Source organism: Somniosus microcephalus, chromosome 23 (assembly GCF_052327205.1).
Source record: "Somniosus microcephalus isolate GS21.2 chromosome 23, FLI_Smic_1.0, whole genome shotgun sequence".
Classification (NCBI taxonomy): Eukaryota; Metazoa; Chordata; class Chondrichthyes; order Squaliformes; family Somniosidae; genus Somniosus; species Somniosus microcephalus.
In genome coordinates, this window is record NC_141009.1 from 31,309,318 (window position 1) to 31,329,291 (window position 19,974).

Sequence of the window (19,974 nt, forward strand, 5' to 3'; positions counted from 1 at the left end):
GTTTCATGTTTCTCCCTTTCAAACGTTACACTAAAAACGATCATATTATGATCGCTATTAGATAAATGTTCACGCACCATTAGGCTGTTAACTAAATCTGGCTCATTACTCGTTACTAAATCTAATATGGCCTGCTTCCTTGTTGATTCTAGGACATATTGTTGCAGAAAACTATCCTGAACACACGCAAGAAATTCACTACCTTTCTGACAGGAGCTAGTCTGCTTATCCCAATCTTTATGAAAGCTAAACTCTCCCATTAAAACCACTCTGCCTTTGCTACATGCTTGCCTAATCTCTGCATTTGCCTCGATTACTACACCATTACCTCTAGTGTCCCCCAAGGATCTATCCTTAGCCCCCTCTTATATCTCATCGACATGCTGCCCCTTGGTAACCTCATCCGACGACACAGCGTCAGTTTTCACATGTACGCTGATGATACCCAGCTCTACCTCTCCGCCACCTCTCTCGAATCCTCCACTGTCTCTATATTGCTTGTCCGACATCCAGCACCGAATAAGCAGGCATTTCCTCCAATTAAATAGCGGGAAGATTTTTTAATCGTCGAGCAGTTGTAAAACAGGAGACAGATCAGGAAAGGGCGGTTCCCTGAAAATAAACACCAGCTGTGTTCCTGAGTTATGCAGCCAGCATTCATTTAGCTCCCATAATCTATTATCAATTTCTAACATGTCTCATCTATATCTACACTTTTCACATAGGGAAAGCCTATAAGAGCTGAACCCCTCAGCTCTTTTGTGTCCACTCCTATAGCTTTTCCTGCCATGGAACAATGTGCTCCGTGGTCATCAGTAAAAATCTTCTATACAAAGCGGCCAAGAAAATAAATACAATGAATCTGATAAACAAGGAAGAATCCTATTAGGCCAATGAGATGGTTTTTCAGCTTCACTTTATGGATGAATGATACAAATTCTCTTGCTGGCATTATAATGAAGTGTTGGCTTAACTGTTTCATTACAGTAAAGGTGCTATATAAATGCAAGTTGTTGTTACGTCCAGTTTTACATAGTCTTGACTAACAACTAGGGTCCCAATTTTTGCTGTTTACGCCTGCCATAGCAATGAATTCGTTTCTATTCTATCTAGTAGCAAACTACAATCTTAAGATAGGCACTGGTTAGGTAATGAGAGGTTGGGCACACAGATCGATTGGGGAAGCTGAACCTGACACACAGTGCAAAAGTTGCAACATTAGAATCAGAGAGTTTTACAGCACAGAAGGATGCCATTCGGCCCATTGTGCTTTCGTCTGTGCCTGCTCTCTGAAAATACTATCCACTTAATTCCATTCCCCTGCCCTATCCTCACCCCCTTCTAAACTTTTCTTTATCCATTTCCATTTTAAATACTGTAACAGTCGTTTAGAAAATCCTTCCTGTTCATACGCACCCCACTACAACAACATGACTTATGTCTGTGTCGCATTTTGATCATTCTTTTCTTCAAGGAAGGTATGATGGGGCTGAGTTACATTTAACAGTTGTGTCTTAAAATAAAATTAATCCACTAGTTTAATAACAATGCCTCAGCCTGCGGGCAGTGCACGTGTATAGAAACCGGGCGGGTTACTTTCTGGATATTCATCAAAGCAGACTGTCTGATTTCAAGCACATATTCAATATCTGCAGGCTGTGGAAATATACCATGTGGGAATTGGAAATCATACAATGGATCCAGCTCTCTAAGGTACAGAATGTTAGAGTCCCAGTGTGTTGTGCCTCAGTGTTCATCACCCAAATTTACATTATTTTAAGTGGATTCATTTTTGGGTCCCTTGGGCATAGAGTGAAAGTTAGAATTTGACAAATGGGTGCAAGTCTATTTCCCCCTGATATTGTGTCCATTTACTAGCGTGAGGCTAAAGAGGAAAAAGCAGGGCCTCCATGGCCTTGCCCCTCCCTATCTCTGTAACTTCCTTCAGCCCTATAAACCACCGAGAGCTCCGTGCTCCTCCAAGTCTGGCCTCCTGCGCATCCCCGATTTTAATCGCTCCACAATTGGCGGCCGTGCCTTCAGCTGCCTGAACCCTAAGCCCTGGAATTCCCTCCCTACACCTCACCACCTCCCTACCCTCCTTTAGCACTCTCCGTAAAACCTACCTCTTTGACCAAGCTTTTGGTCACCTGTCCTAATATATCTTTATGTCCTAATTTATCTTTATGTGGCTAGGTGTCAAATTATGCGTGATAGCACTCCTGTGAAGCACACTGGGACAATTTACTATATTAAAAGTGCTATATAAATGCAAGTTGTCTCACCTTCTTCTAGTAATATTAAGAAGATATCCAATGTCACAACATCACAACATTTCCACTGGTTCGGCCCGGCTAACTCAGTCGGTAGAGCGTGAGACTTTTAATTTCAGGGTCGTGGGTTCGAGCCCCACTTTGAGCAAATGTTTTTTAGCTCTGATGATGTAGAATCTGTATGGGTAGAACTGAAAAATACCAAGGGGCAGAAAACGTTAGTGGGAGTGGTATATAAACCTCCAAACAGTAATGCGGAGGTCGGGGATGGCATTAAATGGGAAATTAGAGAAGCGTGCAATAAGGGCACAGCAGTTATCATGTGTGACTTTAATCTACATATAGATTGGGCTAACCAAATTAGTAACAATACTGTGGAGGAGGAATTCCTGGAGTGTATACGGGATGGTTTCCTGGACCAATATGTCGAGGAACCAACTACAGATCAGGCCATCTTAGACTGGGTATTATGTAATGAGAAAGGATTCATTAGCAATCTTGTGCGAGGCCCCTTGGGTCAGAGCGATCATAATATGATAGAATTCTTCATTAAGATGGAGAGTGAAATAGTTGACTCAGAGACTAGGGTCCTGAATTTAAATAAAGGGGACTACGATGGTATGAGGTGCAAGTTGGGTAGGATTGATTGGGGAATGTTACTTAAAGGGTTGACGGTGGATGGGCAATGGCAAACATTCAAAGACCGCATGGATGAACTACAGAATTTGTTCATCCCAAATTGGCATAAAAATAAAACAAAAAAGGTGACTCAACCGTGGCTAACAAGGGAAATTAGGGATAGCATAAGATCCAAGGAGACGACATATAAATTGGCCAGAAAAAGCAGTAAACCTGAGGATTGGGAGCAGTTTAGGATTCAACAAAGGAGGACAAAGGGATTAATTAAGAGGGTGAAAATAGAATATGAGAGTAAGCTTGCAGGGAACATAAAAACTGACTGTAAAAGCTTTTATAGATATGTGAAGAGAAAAAGATTGGTGAAGTCAAGCGTAGGTCCCTTGCAGTCAAAATCAGGGGAATTTATAATGGGGAACAAAGAAATGGCAGACCAATTAAATACATCTTTGGGAGGTTATTTGTGTCCTCCTTTGTGAAGACAGAATCAGTATTTGTAGGGAAATGGTGTTAGGGAAATTGATGGGATTGAGGGCCGACAAATCCCCAGGGCCTGATAATCTACATCCTAGGGTACTTAAGGAAGTGGCCCTAGAAATAGTAGATGCATTGCGGGTCATCTTCCAAAATTCGATAGACTCTGGAACAGTACCCATGGATTGGCGGGTAGCTAATGTTACCCCACTGTTCAAAAAGGGTGGTAGAGAGAAAACGGGGAATTACAGACCGGTAAGCCTGACATCGGTAGTGGGGAAAATGCTAGAGTCCATTATAAAGGATGTAATAGCAGAGCACTTGGAAAAAAGTGACCAGATCGGACCAAGTCAATATGGATTTACAAAAGGTAAATCGTGCTTGACTAATCTACTGGAATTTTTTGAGGATGTAACTGGTAAAATAGATAAGGGAGAACCAGTGGATGTGGTGTATTTAGATTTTCAAAAGGCTTTCGATAAGGTCCCGCATAAGAGATTAGCGCGTAAAATTAAGGCACATGGGATTGGGGGCAAGGTATTGACTTGGATAGAGAACTGGTTGGCAGACAGAAAGCAAAGAGTTGGAATAAATGGCTCTTTTTCCGAGTGGCAGGCAGTGAAAAGTGGGGTACCGCAGGGATCGGTCCTTGGACCCCAGCTATTCACAATATATATTAATGATCTGGATGAGGGAACTAGATGTAATATCTCCAAGTTTGCAGATGACACAAAGCTGGGTGGGCGTGTGTGCTGTGAGGAGGATACCAATAAACTCCAGTATGATCTGGACAGGTTGGGTGATTGGGCAGAAGCATGGCAGATGCAATATAACGTGGATAAATGCGAGGTTATCCACTTTGGTGTCAAAAACAAGAAGGCAGATTAATTATCTGAATGGCAATAGATTGGGAGAAGGGGAAGTGCAACGAGACCTGGGCGTCCTTGTGCACCAGTCACTGAAAGTAAGCATGCAGGTGCAGCAGGTGGTTAAGAAGGCAAATGGTATGTTGGCCTTCATAGCGAGAGGGTTTGAGTACAGGAACAAGGATGTCTTGCTGCAGTTGTACAGGGCCTTGGTGAGACCACATCTGGAGTACTGTGTGCAGTTTTGGTCGCCTTATCTGAGGAAGGATGTTCTTGCCATGGAAGGAGTGCAGCGAAGATTCACCAGGCTGACACCTGGGATGGCAGGAATGACGTATGAGGAGAGATTGGGTCGATTGGGCTTGTACTCACTGGAGTTTAGAAGAATGAGAGGGGATCTCATCGAAACTTATAAAATTCTAACAGGACTAGACAGACTAGATGCTGGAAGGATGTTCCCGATGGTCGGGGAGTCCAGAACCAGGGGTCACAGTCTAAGGATAAAGGGTAAGCCATTTAGGACAGAGATGAGGAGGAATTTCTTCACCCAGAGAGTGGTGAACCTGTGGAATTCTCTGTCACAGAAGGCAGTGGAGGCCAATTCATTAAATATATTCAAGAAGGAGTTGGATATATTTCTTAAGGCTAAAGGGATCAAGGGATATGGAGAGAAGACAGGAACAGGGTACTGAATTTGGATGATCAGCCATGATCTCATTGAATGGTGGAGCAGGCTCGAGGGGCCGAATGGCCTACTACTGCTCCTATCTTCTATGTTTCTATGATGTCCAGCACTTTATAAAACTCCACTAATATATAGTAGCCACTGAGATTCAGGTTACAAATTCAAACCCATAAGTTTTCAAGGAAGGCTCCCTGGTCTCTAGGGAATCTGTGAGATCAACAGGTTTTTTTATATCCAATTTCAGACTTCTGTTTTTGTGTTTGCTGACTTATTAGCATATAAGCGTATGCTGATGAAAGCATTGGGCCGTATTTTGCGACGCCTGCGGGTGCGTACGAGGTGGATACGCGCCCGTAGGGGCCGCGCAATTTCCGGGTTTGGGCCTGCGAAGCACATGCGCGAAAACCTAGCACTTGCGATGTGTCAAGAACAGATCCTCCGCATTCCCGGGAGATGGGCCTCTGTGGGTGGAGAGTTGCGCTATTTGCACAACTTCCGCCCGCTGAATGCCTGTCAAATTCTTAAGTATAAAAGTTTTTAAAAATAGAATAAAATGTTATCACTCTTTATAAATTAAAAATACTCTAGCCCCGTAAAAACATTTTTTTTTCCAAAAATTAAACTTTTGATTAAAATTAAATGGCATTTTAATTAATTTTAAATATGTAATTAAATTTTTATTTTATTTCATGCATTGGTGTATTTTTTAAGTGATCCCCATTCATACTTATTGGAGTTCCATACGTACGGAATCCCCTTAAGTATGAATGGGGATCCCCTTCTTTTATTGGTTGGGCAGGCCCACGTGATCCCAGGGGCACCTACGAACCGCCTGCGTCCCTGGGATACGGGGACCTCTGCCCGCGCGGACCCAGAGAGTGCTAGGATCGCAAGCCTCCATATCTCCCGGGCCACCAGGTACATTCGTAGATTTTTTGCAGGTCGGAGGGACCCGCCCGCGGGAAGCCTCCAATCGCAAGTTGGCCCGATGTTTTCCTTCGGGTAACTAAAACTGTCTTTGAGTTAAAACATGGGGTTCCCGAGAGAGAGTCATTGGGCTTGAATTTCCAAGCCCCGTGGAGGCAAGTTTGAAGGCGGGTGGTGGGAAAATTGCAGAATTGAGGGGCAGGAACCCATCCCGCCCCCAACCCGCCTCCGTGCCAATGTCCCAGGAGGCGGGTATTCGACCTCACAGAAACAGAAATCACAGAAACCCCACAGTGTAGATAGAGGCCATTTCGGCCCATCGAGCCTGCACCGACACATATCCCACCCGATCCCCGTAACCCCTACACCAACACATATCCCACCCTATCCCCGTAACCCCACGTATTTAATCCCCCTAACACTAAGGGTCAATTTATCATAGCCAATCAACCTAACCCGCACATCTTTGGACTGTGGGAGGAAACTGGAGCACCCGGAGAAAACCCACGCAAACACGGGGAGAATGTGCAAACTCCACACAGACAGTCGCCCGAGGCTGTCAAACACTGACAGTCTGACTTCTAACCCGAGTCCTTCTACGCAGACTCAGTTAGAATTCTCACCAGCACTGAAAGCTGAAGGCTGTCACTTTTGACAGATAGCAGCCATTCTGCTTTCAGTGCCGGCTGAGTGATGGACTCCCGACGCCTAGAGGAAGAAAGGCTGTTAAGGTAAGTACAGGTAATTTAAACTTCTTTACACACTTTAGACACATCAAACACACTTACCTTTGCCGGGCAGCACGGTGGCATAGTGGTTAGCACTGTTGCCTCACAGCGCCAGGGACCCGGGTTCGAATCCGGCCTCGGGTGACTGTCTGTGTGGAGTTTGCACATTCTCCCCGTGTTTGCGTGGGTTTCCTCCGGGTGCTCCGGTTTCCTCCCACAGTCCAAAGATGTGCGGGTTAGGATGATTGGCTATGATAAATTGACCCTTAGTGTTAGGGGGATTAAATACACGGGGATAGGGTGGGATATGTGTTGGTGTAGGGGTTACGGGGATCGGGTGGGATATGTGTCGGTGCAGGCTCGATGGGCCGAAATGGCCTCTATCTGCACTGTGGGGTTTCTGTGATTCTGTGATTCATGCACCCATCACTCACCTGAACACCGACATCGCGACCCCTCCAAGTCCTTCAACCCGATGGCCCGCCTGCTCTAACCTGGCGTGGTTTGGAGCAGTCGGGAATCCCACATGACACCCCTCAAAATAGGGATTAGGCTAAAAACTGCCTGTTAACTACCTGTTAACAGGCAGTTAATTGGCACCAATCCCTTCCCGCCTCGGGTTGGCGGGTCCCAGTGCGGGGTGGGTACCCGCCTCCTTTGAAACTTACGTGGCGGGTTTTGGGCGGGATGGTGTCGGGACCCCTGAATTCGGGATTTTTGCCCCCCGCACGCCTAAAAGCCCGCCTCACGGCACACTGATAATCTAGCCCAAAATGTCAATCGCTGACATCACCAGTAACCAGGTGTCCCTTAATTGGCCTGCTGAGCCCGCTGGGCACAAGGTCAATCAAGGGAAAATAGCGTTGGTTGGCCACTAGTCGATGGCGGCGGGACTACAACCCAAAAAGTGGGAGTCCCGCCTCCATCACGTCCCCATTGGCAAAATCCAGCCCACTATCTGTGGAGATCCTGGAATGTGTTATGATTTGCAGGGGCTTCCCCACTACTGAAGAAGACACGGTTGGTCATACAATTATTTAAAACCAAAGACAATAGGATTAGAGAAAAGTGCAAATCTATTTTAAACAAAAAGCTGGTAAAAGTTTTGAAAAGCTTCATAGCCAGACTTTAAACTAAGACCTAGTGCGGGGGGACATACTTGAGAGTTTGTTACACAAATTAATGCCAAGCATAGTGAGCATGATCTTTTGTATTGGATATTTTCCCAACATTAAAGTACAGAAAGAAAGAATTCAAATGTTTTACAACCTCAGGACATCCCAAAGCAATTCAAAGCCAACAAAGTACTTTTGAAATGAGGTCACTGTTGTTATGTAGGGAAAAACAGCAGTCAGTCAATTTGTGCACTGCAAGGTCCCAAGAACAGCAGAAATACTTGACCAGATAGTCTGTTTTAGAAGTGTTGCTTGAGAAATGTTGGCCAGAACAACAGGAGAATTCCCCTGTTCATCTTTGAATAGTGCCATGAGACCTTTTACATCCTCCCGAGAGGGTAGACGGGGCCGCGGTTTTTAACGTCTCATCCAAAAGACGACACCTGCAGCAGTACAGCACTCCTTCAGTACCTCACTGAGACATCAGCTAGATCATGTGCTCAAGTTTCCGGAGCTTGAAGCCACAACCTTCTGACCCAGAGGCAATTATATAAACAAAAGTTTCACTCCTTATTCTATTTAGAATTAAAAGGACAGACCTTATAATAGTTCCACTGGTTCCAACTGATGATTGAAATGGTTGGCTTGTGGTACAATTGGAATTCCAAGCTGTTGGTTCTGAAGAATACTTTGCAGCAGCTTTACTCAAGTAGTGCAGATATGTCCCCAGGGACGGCAGAGTAGAATTCCTTGTAAATGCCTTTAGTTGTTTCTGTGTAAAAATTGATTTTTTTCCCGGCTTTGCAGGCAGATACATCTTCAATAAAGATGTAATATTGCTTGTTTGGGTTGTGCCATTCACCTTTGAAAAAACTCTAGTAAGATTTAGAGCAATGTCCATTGGAGTAGAACGTTGTTTAGGAAGAGGTGTGTCCAAGGATGGAGAACCTACAGCTACAGGTGTTACTAAGGTTGGGAAAGTGTTCATTGTAGATGTTGTTGGAGTTGGAAAGGGTCTCACTGTAGGCATTACTGGAGATGGAAAGGGTCTCACTGTAGGCATTGCTGGAGGTGGAAAGGGTCTCACTGTAGGCATTGCTGGAGGTGGAAAGGGTGTCACTGTAGGCATTGCTGGAGGTGGAAAGGGTGTCACTGTAGGCATTGCTGGAGGTGGAAAGTATCTCACTGTAGGCATTCCTTGAGATGAAAAGGGTCTTACTGTAGACATTACTGGAGATGAAAAGCGTCTCACTGTAGACATTGCTGGAGATGGAAAGGGTCTCACCGTAGACATTACTGGAGATGGAAAGGGTCTCACTGTCAACATTCCTGGAGATGGAAAGGGTCTCACTGTCGACATTACTGGAGGGGGACAGGGTCTCACTGTAGACATTACTGGAGGTGGAAAGGGTCTCACTGTAGACTTTGTTGGAGATGGAAAGGGTCTCACTGTCAACATTCCTCGAGATGGAAAGGGTCTCACTGTCAACATTCCTCGAGATGGAATGGTTCTCATTGCAGCCAATGCTGGAGGTGGACAGGGTCTCACTGTAGACATTACTGGAGGTGGAAAGGGTCTCACTGTAGACTTTGTTGGAGATGGAAAGGGTCTCACTGTCAACATTCCTCGAGATGGAAAGGGTCTCACTGTCAACATTCCTCGAGATGGAAAGGTTCTCATTGCAGCCAATGCTGGAGGTGGACAGGGTCTCACTGTAGACATTACTGGAGATGGAAAGGGTCTCACTGGAGACATTACTGGAGATGGACAGGGTCTCACTGTCGACTTTGCTGGAGATGGACAGGGTCTCACTGCAGCCGATGCTGGAGATGGAAAGGGTCTCACTGTTGACATTCCTCGAGATGGAAAGGGTCTCACTGCAGCCGATGCTGGAGATGGAAAGGGTCTCACTGTCGACATTCCTCGAGATGGAAAGGGTCTCACTGTAGCCAATACTGGGGATGGAAAGGGTCTCACTGTAGATGTTACTGGAGATGGAAAGGGTCTCACTGTAGATGTTACTGGAGATGGAAAGGGTCTCACTGTAGATGTTACGGGTGATGGAAAGGGTCTCACTGTAGATGTTACTGGAGATGGAAAGGGTCTCACTGTAGCCAATGCTGGAGATGGAAAGGGTCTCACTGTAGATGTTACTGGAGATGGAAAGGGTCTCACTGTAGATGTTACTGGAGATGGAAAGGGTCTCACTGTAGATGTTACTGGTGATGGAAAGGGTCTCACTGTAGATGTTACTGGAGATGGAAAGGGTCTCACTGTAGATGTTACTGGAGATGGAAAGGGTCTCACTGTAGATGTTACTGGAGATGGAAAGGGTCTCACTGTAGATGTTACTGGAGATGGAAAGGGTCTCACTGTAGATGTTACTGGAGATGGAAAGGGTCTCACTGTAGATGTTACTGGAGATGGAAAGGGTCTCACTGTAGATGTTACTGGAGATGGAAAGTGTCTCACTGTAGATGTTACTGGAGATGGAAAGTGTCTCACTGTAGCCAATGCTGGAGATGGAAAGGGTCTCACTGGAGATGGAAAGTGTCTCACTGTAGATGTTACTGGAGATGGAAAGGGTCTCACTGTAGCCAATGCTGGAGATGGAAAGGGTCTCACTGTAGATGTTACTGGAATATCTAAAGTTACAAATACTGCTGGAACTGGAGACTGTAAGCCAATCGATGTTGTTACAGACAGTGGCTCCATTGTTTTTGAGGAAGGAGAATGGGAATAATGTAGACGGTTAGGTTTTATTGAACCTGAATTAGATGCAATAGTTGACAAAATGTCTGAATGTAAGGTGATGGTACGTTCCTTGTGTGCTGAGGGTGTGGGAGCAGAGACGTATGGCGATGCTGTGGAAAATTCATCCGTCAGATGATCTGGCCCTGGAGTTAAAACATGGAATTTCATTAAAACAGACATCTGTATTCACAGAATCACAGAATCACAGAATCTACAGTGCAGATAGAGGCCATTTCGGCCCATCGAGCCTGCACCGACACATATCCCACCCTATCCCTGTAACCCCATGTATTTAATCCCCTAACACTAAGGGTCAATTTATCATAGCCAAATCAACCTAACCTGCACATCTTTGGACTGTGGGAGGAAACCGGAGCACCCGGAGGAAACCCACGCAGACACAGGGAGGATGTGCAAACTCCACACAGACAGTCGCCCGAGGCCAGATTTGAACCCGGGTCCCTGGCGCTGTGAGGCAACAGTGCTAACCCTATTCTTGGGTAGGATGAGCAGAATGTCATTACATCCTTCTAAAGCAGATTATTACAGAGAGCAAGCATATAGTGACCCAGGAAGTGGCTCATTATGACACTTACAAATAATCTGAAAATCATTTGAAGGCTCGTTTATAAAATTTTGCACCTTAGATTTTTCAGTACATACTTGCCCCATAAATTTATTTCAGGATAACACAACCAAAATCTGTCCAGGGTTAACAAGGACTGATATCTTGTTAAAGTGCTGCCGCAAAGGATTCAAGTTGACTGGCTCTGGGCTGCATCGTTCGATTGCAGTAATACAATGCGTCTCAGTGCAGTCTCTCCGTTTTATAACTGCAAATTCCATGATCTTCAGTAACTAGTACCTAGAAATGTAAAACCTGAAAGGCACCGAAACACAGTGCAGCATGAAACTAAGAAACCTGCCTATTGAATAAACATTATGGGCTGGATTTTCATTGAGGAGGCGGGTAGGAGGCGGGACTACAACTTTCGGGGTTGTAATCCCGCCTTCATCGAGTTGTAGCCAACCCACGCGATTTTGACTTGATTGACCTTGTTGAGCCCGCCCAGCGGGCTCAGCAGGCTAATTAAGGACCACCCGGCAACAGGTGATGTCACAGATTGATATTTCATCTGTCAAGTGCTTTTGACAGATGAAATATCACCGTTTCACAGCTGTTTGAAGCTGTCAAACACTGACAATCTTACTCCAAGTTAATTCCTTCCTCTCAGGATGATTTAGAGATCTCTCCGGAACAGAAAGCTGAATGCTGCAATTTTTGACAAATCGCAGCCATTCCGCTTTCTGTGCCGGTGAGATGAGGAACTCCCGAGACCTGAAGGAAGGAAGGCTGTAAAGGTAAGTAAAACTTCTTTAAACACACCAAACATACTTACCTCTGCACTCATGCACCCATCACTCACCTGAACACCGGACATCTCGAGCCCTCCAAGCCCTTCAGCCCGACGGCCCGCCTCGCTAACTTGGCGTGGTTTGGAGCCGTCGGGAATCCCACACTGTTAACAGGCAGTTAATCGGCACTAATCCTCTTCCCGCCTCGGGGAGGTGGGTCCCAGTGCGGGTCAGGTACCCGCTTCCTTTGAAACTGGCATGGAGGCGGGTTGGGGACGGGATGGGTTCGTGCCCCCCCGATTTTGGGATTTTAACCCCCCACACGCCTCCAATCCTGCCTCCACAGCCCAATAAAAATCCTGCCCTATAAATCAGAGAAACAAAATCCAACATAATAGCGTGACCATATTACACTCATCGTCCAAACGCACATCCACACCGTCATACCCCAAGACTACAGACTGAACAGCTCACTACTATACAAAAGCATCTGGGAGAAAACACCCCAGTGAATGCAGGCATTTGATTTAAAATTGAATGTGATTTTCTGAAATGTAAATGCACTGCGTATCAAATTCAATCTCTGAAGAGAATGCATTGCTGGTGATGCCTATTGACATGAACTGTCTAAACTGTTTGAGTCAGATGGAAACCCTGCTTTCTGTTTACGAATATGCCAAATCATCAGTGTAGAAACTCGATGGGAATCAACATGGACTGAGCCGCGATGTGCAAACAAAGTTCAAGACAAATTTCAACAGTTTCTTGTTTGTTTTTTTAGTGGATTTTAGCCAGTGGATAGCAGAATTTAAAGACTTAAATTTTCCAAATAAAACAATAATAGAGGGAAAATGTGGTAAATGCTATATGGAAAGAATGACCAGCCACCAGCCCAAGTAGAAACCTGTAACAGGCAAGGAACAAATGCAAGTCTATTGATCTTGGTGTGGTATTGGTTTTCCACAGTACAAGTGAACTCTCCTTGACCTACTTTGTACATTCACTTTGGATGGAATGATAGATGGTTCCATGTATAGGTGCACAGCAGGTGATCGATGTTTAATGGAATACTGAGGAATGCTACATGGTCAGGTGTGCAGTCTTTTAGATGAGACATTGAAGTGAGGCCTCGTCTTCCTGTTCAGTTAGATCTAAAAGATCTCACAGCACTACTTGTGCCAATAGTTGCCACCCAGTCCCTGCTCAGATCTGATCTAAGTGGGGCTGGGCACAATGCTTCAGGCTTAATGTCAATGAGCAAACCTCCAAATGTCTCTTTGCCCGGTGTACACAGAGGAAAACGAGAAATGGGAGGCTACGTTATCTCATTTCCACCTCTTTGCATGGATTGATGTGCATACTGTGTGTGTCACCATGTACCGGCTTCCTGTCCCTTTTTCTTCCACTTTGCACCTAGTAGTTCTCAGGTGCAAAGCAGAGAAAAAAATCTTCACCTGCAGCCAGAAACTAAATGTTTCCAGGATGGACCAGCAACAGACCCAGCACATATCTCACAGCTACTTCTTTTGACTTTGAAGGTGGTTTACAAGCATTATTCATTGATTCATGAAGTTATAACACAGATGATTTTGTTTTAGAAACTACGTGGAACTTTTGATTTTGTAATATTTATATGGCATGTTATCTTAGAAGTTGCATGTTCCCTTCTTCTGGCCTCATCATAGGCTAGTTTTTGGCTATTCTGACTGCAGTAACTTTTTGTCAACACACAGTGGAACAGGATCAGAATTCAAGCAAGTACATGGCCTATTCCTGTGTTTACAAACATCAGCCCTGTACCCTGACACCACAGATGCAGTATACACTCCAGATCCAATCCAACATCCCCATTGCGTGCAAAGTATGAACGTTACATCAAACACCAGCTTTCAACCCATAAATTAACAAACAAAAGAATAACATTTAAGCTCATACAAACTGAGGCCAAGATTACAAGCACTAAATCGGGATATTTTCTATGTGTAAGAGATAAAGTGAATATAAACATTTCTATAAAGGCTCATTGTTTTTTGTCCTATTTGCATTCAGTTGATGCATTTAGTTCACTGGAAAATATTTAAGCTAGCTTTCTTAAAATGTAATATTGACAGGTGCCACATCTGTGTTTTTTCTACATATAAATCTTTGGAAATATTTACTTTCCCTTTACTTAATTTCTAACTGCAATCTCAAAACCCTAAACATATCCTATTAAGGAATGTAGGATACAATGATAGCCAAACATAAACAGTCAGTGTAACTCAGCATGGTGCCTGTGTCCTAACTCGCACCCCTGTGCTCGCTGACCTACATTGGCTCCCGGTTAAGCAATGCCTTGATTTTCAAATTCTCATCCTTGTTTCCAAATCCCTCCATGGCCTCGCCCCTCCCTATCTCTGTAACCTCCTCCAGCCCTACAACCCTTGGAGATATCTGCACTCCTCCAATTCTGGCCTCTTGCGCATCCCCGATTTTAATCGGTCTACCATTGGTGGCCATGCCTTCAGCTGCCGAGGCCCTAAGCTCTGGAATTCCCTGCCTAAACCTCTCCACCTCGCTACCTCTCTTTACTCCTTTAAGATGCTCCTTAAAACCTACCTCTCATCTGCCCTAATTTCTCCTTATGTGGCTCGGTGTCAAATTTTGTTTGATGACGCTCCAGTGAAGCACCTTGAAACGTTTTACTACATTAAAGGCAATATATAAATACAAGTTGTTGTTGTTGGTTCAAACTCAAAATTTTTAGGGAATGGCCGATTTAGCAGCTTGAATACAATGGTCTGTGTTAATTTCTAATATAGAGCATAACTAGGTAGATGATGAAAGCATTTACATGATAATGAGGGCAGTCTTCATTCCTGGGCACCAGATAATTACTTGGTTAATCTGTGCCACCTATCTTGTGATATTCTGAGATCTGTTAGCTACATGTTTACAATTCATTTCCATGTGACTAGTAGTTGGAACGCTATCCTTTCGGATCTAGGTTCTGGAATTGAATCCAGACAAACAAATGGGATAAAAGTTTCTTCTCACTGAGCGGACGAGTCCTAAGGTGTAGGTGTCCTAAGTAAAATAAATTTAGAGAGTCTTAATCCGGTTCCTAGTGCACAAGTTGCAATTCCTCACTAGTTGGAGCCAATTAATAAGTTAACTAGTCATTTGTTTCATTGCTTCTCTCAGAGGGTCGTGAATCTTTGGAATTCTCTACCCCAAAGAGCTGTGGAGGCGGAGTCATTGAATATATTCAGGCGGAGTAGACAGATTTTTGAAAAATAGGGGAACCAAGGGTTATGGGGAGCGGGCAGGAAAGCGGAGTTGAGGCCAAGATCAGATCAGCCATGATCTCATTGAATGGCGGAGCAGGCTCGAGGGGCAAATGGCCGACTCCTGCTCCTATTTCTTATGTTTGCTGCTCGTGAGATACCGCTGGGGCACAATAGCTACCACATTTACCGACATAACAATTATTGTCACTCCAAAAAATTAATTTCTTGTGTGAAACACTTTAAAGCATCTCAATGACCTAACATAGCGCTATATAAATGCAATAACTTACTGTTTTTATAAAAGGGCTACGAGTGATCACAGAGAATCACAGAAACCCCACAATGCAGATAGAGGCCATTTCGGCCCATCGAGCCTGCACCGCACATATCCCACCCGATCCCCGTAACCCCTACACCAACACATATCCCACTCTATCCCCGTAACCCCACGTATTTAATCCCCCTAACACTAAGGGTCAATTTATCATAGCCAATCAACCTAACCCGCACATCTTTGGACTGTGGGAGGAAACCGGAGCACCCGGAGGAAACCCACGCAAACACAGGGAGAATGTGCAAACTCCACACAGACAGTCGCCCGAGGCCGAATTCGAACCCGGGTCCCTGGCGCTGTGAGGCAACAGTGCTAACCACTATGCCACTATGTGGGAAGTGGAAAAAATTCACGCTGCTCTTCTCAGGCTGGGTTTAGACAAATTGGGATAGTAGAGTTGAGGGAGCTTTGATCTATATCTGCTTGTGCTACATCTCACCTGGAGGATAACACGGAGCACTCAAAATGGAAAGTGTTTCACTCCTCAAATCTGATGTCCTCGTGCCAGTACTGGCACAAAAAAGAAAATGAGTGCGCCAAACGGTTGCTCTTCCTGCAAAGTTGACATTTTTTACATTTCTTTTATCCAGGCACCGTCGCAGACGCCAAAGCTTTTCACCAATTTATAATCCACTCCCAGTGAAAAGGCTGGAAATCGGGGAGCTCAGTACAGGGAGAGAGAGGGAGAGAAAATACATTTTCTGCAGGCGTTATATTATAGCAGGGCTCTCCATTTGTACAATACAATTCTTTCCATGTTGCAGCAAAGCTAATGAAGGCTGGAGGAACAGAAGTTGGAAAGATCTTGCAGAATAAAAAAAAAACGTGGCCTTTTCAGTGCCAATGGCCGGCCATGTGAAACCTGCGGGATTGTGGATTGGGCAGGAAGATCAGAGTGCAACATGAGCAACACGCCAAAGTACGACTTTATGCTAATTTGGTCTGTTTTGTAACTAAGAACAAATTAAGACGGTAAAACGACAAATTGGGTGAAACAGAAAAATTGTTTAAAAAAAAAAAAAAATCGAAAACCTGAATGAAAACACTGGACAAAAAAAACACAAAAGATCTAAACAGATGCAATGAACATTTCCCATCAAATAGAATCATAGAAACATAGAAAAATAGGAGCAGGAGTAGGCCATTCGGCCCTTCGAGCCTGCTCCGCCATTCAATATGATCATGGCTGATCCTCTCTCTCAATACCATATTCCCACTCTCTCCCCATATCCCTTGATGCCTTTTGCATCTAGAAATCTATCTATCTCCTTCTTAAATATATTCAGTGACGTGGCCTCCACAGCCTTCTGTGGTAGAGAATTCCACAGGTTCACCACCCTCTGAGTGAAGAAATTTCTCCTCATCTCAGTCCCAAATGTCCTACCCTGTATCCTGAGATTGTGACCCCCTCGTTCTAGAGCCCCCAGCCAGGGGGAAACATCCTCCCTGCATCAATGACATGCAATCCTAACTCTCGTAAATCCACAGGACAAGGAAGCTGTTTTGTGTGAAAAGCCTGGCAGTGATTAGAACGGCTGAGAGTCGTGCTACTGGTCTGAAAATAAAGTATTCTTCCTGTTGTTGTTTCAGTTGTCCACTTGCAGCAGCTGCTTCAGCTCCCTGATGGTATCTCATTGTATACAGACATGTGCAGAGGCATGTGGATCAGCCCAAGTCGGAAAGGAGCCCAGAAGCCAATGAGCTGAAGTTATTTATTAAATTTGGTGAAAATCCAATACATTTTAGAGGTGTTTTCAGTGTTTACTGATGGATATATGGACAGCTGCCCAGAGTTTCTATCCTGCCATTTTTAGAAGCCATGGGTTATATACAGGAAACTTTCTGGTATCCGGCACCGACGGGACCGAGCTGGTGCCGTTAGATCAAAACTGCCGTAGAAACCAGCGCTAATGTTAAAACATACGGAGCTCAGAGCTCCGTGTGAAGCAACAAACCCTGTTGCTTAGCAACAGCTTCAAAACAGTCGGCGCAGCTTGCAAGCGTCTAGCTGAAGCTGTTGCTTAGCTACAGAGACACTTACAGAGCCAGGACTGGAGAAAAGAAGCAACGAAAAGAAAAAAAATTATCCAAATCGACTCCTGAATTTTGCCGGTAGATAGAGCTTTCCGGACATTTAACCTTCGGATAAACGAAAGTTTCCTGTATGAGAGTACATTTTGCAAGTCTCTGCTCCCAGCGTGGGGCCTCGCTAGACTGGAACATGGTCAGAGATAGGGCTGAAACTTTTCGGGCCAATTCTGCGACCAGTGCTTCTCTCTGGTGAGGCTCAATGTCAGAAGCACAGCCTCACAAAATCACCCCATCAAGTCCGGCTTAAACCTGATGCAGCATTTGACGTTATCGAGTTGAAAAGTCCAATCTTTCCCGTGCACGCTGTTTTAAAGTCACAGACCATCGAGCACTGGGCAATTCACCTCCACCCACCCTCAGTTTTATTGACGATTGTGCTTTGTTCACTCACGCCCAGCAGCAAACGATCAGCTTTTCAGCAAGAATGAAGAAAGCAGATATGTTCTTTTCTCAACAAAATAGGGCAGCAGTTAATTGCATGATGTGCTTGAAGTTTGGAAATTTAGATTTTGGTTGCCCCATGTTTTGGGGAAAACGCTAAAATTTCGGTAAGTTGGTTTTGTCTGACGGACGAAAGGGCAAACAGTCAGCAGTCGGCAGCACTGGAATGTAAGTCCTGCACTGCTAGTCACACCAGGCAGAACAAAATGAGCCCTCTGTCATTAACAAAGGAACTCTCTACAAACAAGTGATCAGGGTCCTTTTGTTGATTTCAAGGATTTGACATTGGAAATTCAATTTCAGCCCTTACAATGCTAATGATTGTAAGCGTGTGTACTTTCAAGAAATTACATAAACCACTAGCACTCCTTGTGGCAATGGCCATGGGCAAAAACTGAAGAAAAATAATAACACTTTGCAACACAATATACTCTGCGTATGAGGCAGAAGGTAAAACCTCAATATAAGAATATGGATTGTTAGACCCCTACTCATACTATCAACTCTCAGCTTGGCTCAGGTGTTGGCACTTTTACCTTACAGTCAGAAGATTGTGTGTTCAAGCTCCAATGCCGGACACGAGCAGATAGGCGTGGGGCGGGGGGTCATTTTAAGCTAACGCGCTCAGTGGGAAATGGATTGGATTGGCTGCCAGTTTCACACCCTGCCCGATTTTACTTTTCATTGAAGTCAACAGAAAGTGAAACCGGGTGGGATGCAAAACAGGCAGCCAATCCGATCCCATCAGTTTTCCACCCAGGGTGTTAGGTTAATTTGAGCCTTGTTGCCTGCTTATAAATATCACTAAAGATTAGAATCATACAGCATGGAAGGAGGCCATTTGGCCCATCATGCCTGTGCCAGCTCTTTGAAAGAGCTCTCTGTGGTGATTATTCCTTGATTAGTAAAAGTATTGTGATTCGTTGTTTGTTAACTGCCTTGGGATATGTGTTGTAATCTCATTGGTAGTTGATGATCACATGATGTGTTGTGGCTACCTTAAATTCAGTCCTTGTCTAGCTTTAGTTGGGACTGGATGTAGAAAGATATGCTGCTGATTTTAAAGTTAATAAAGCCTAACTTTGGAAGGCAAATCTATTCTTTATTTCACTCTCCAATTAGGCCCACTCCCCAGCTCTCTGCCCATAGCCCTTCTCATTCTGTTTCTTTTTACAGTCAGTGGCTATTATAGAGCAGGAGATTAAAGGGGAGGAAAAAAATTATTTTGCAATCTGTATGACTACCGATGAATACGCTAGAAATAGCAAATAGGAAATCTTCACACACATTCATAGAGAGGGAGGGGAGGGAAGAGAGAGAGAGGGGGGAGGGAAGCGAGAGAGAGAGGGGGGAGGGAAGAGAGAGAGGGGGAGGGAAGAGAGAGAGGGGGGAGGGAAGAGAGAGGGGGGGAGGGAAGAGAGAGAGAGGGGGGAGGGGAGAGAGAGAGGGGGGGAGGGGAGGGGAGAGAGAGAGGGGGGAGGGAAGAGAGAAGGGGGAGGGGAGGGAAGAGAGAAGGGGGGAGGGGAGGGAGAGAGAAGGGGGAGGGGAGGGAAGAGAGGGAGGGAAGGGAAGAGAGAGAGGGGGGAGGGAAAGAGAGAGAGGGGGGAGGGATGAGAGAGAGAGGGGAGGGATGAGAGAGAGAGGGGGAGGGAAGAGAGAGAGAGGGGGAGGGGAGGGAAGGGGGGAGGGGAGGGAAGAGAGAAGGGAGAGGGGAGGGAAGAGAGAAGGGGGAGGGGAGGGGAAGAGAGAAGGGGGAGGGGAGGGAAGAGAGAAGGGGGGAGGGGAGGGAAGAGAGAAGGGGGGAGGGGAGGGAAGAGAGAGAGGGGGGAGGGGAGGGAAGAGAGGGGGAGGGGAGGGAAGAGGGGGAGGGGAGGAAGAGAGGGGGAGGGGAGGGAAGGGAGGGGGGGAGGGAAGAAAGGGGGGAGGGGAGGGAAGAGAGAGGGGGGGAGGGAGGGAAGAGAGAGAGAGAGAGAGGGGGGGTGGGGGAGGGAAGAGAGAGAGGGAGGGGAGGGAAGAGAGAGAGG

General features: G+C 45.3%; 1 protein-coding gene across 1 annotated transcript in view; it reads right to left on the minus strand.

The window, feature by feature from the left end:
- LOC147101786 (uncharacterized) overlaps nucleotides 1-19,974 on the minus strand; it is a 106,662-nt gene that overhangs the window by 34,262 nt on the left and 52,426 nt on the right. The window contains exon 16 of the mRNA XM_085965724.1: nucleotides 8,304-10,602. Within this exon, the coding sequence (XP_085821850.1) occupies nucleotides 8,304-10,602 (2,299 nt within the window). The remainder of the gene's footprint in view (nucleotides 1-8,303; nucleotides 10,603-19,974) is intronic.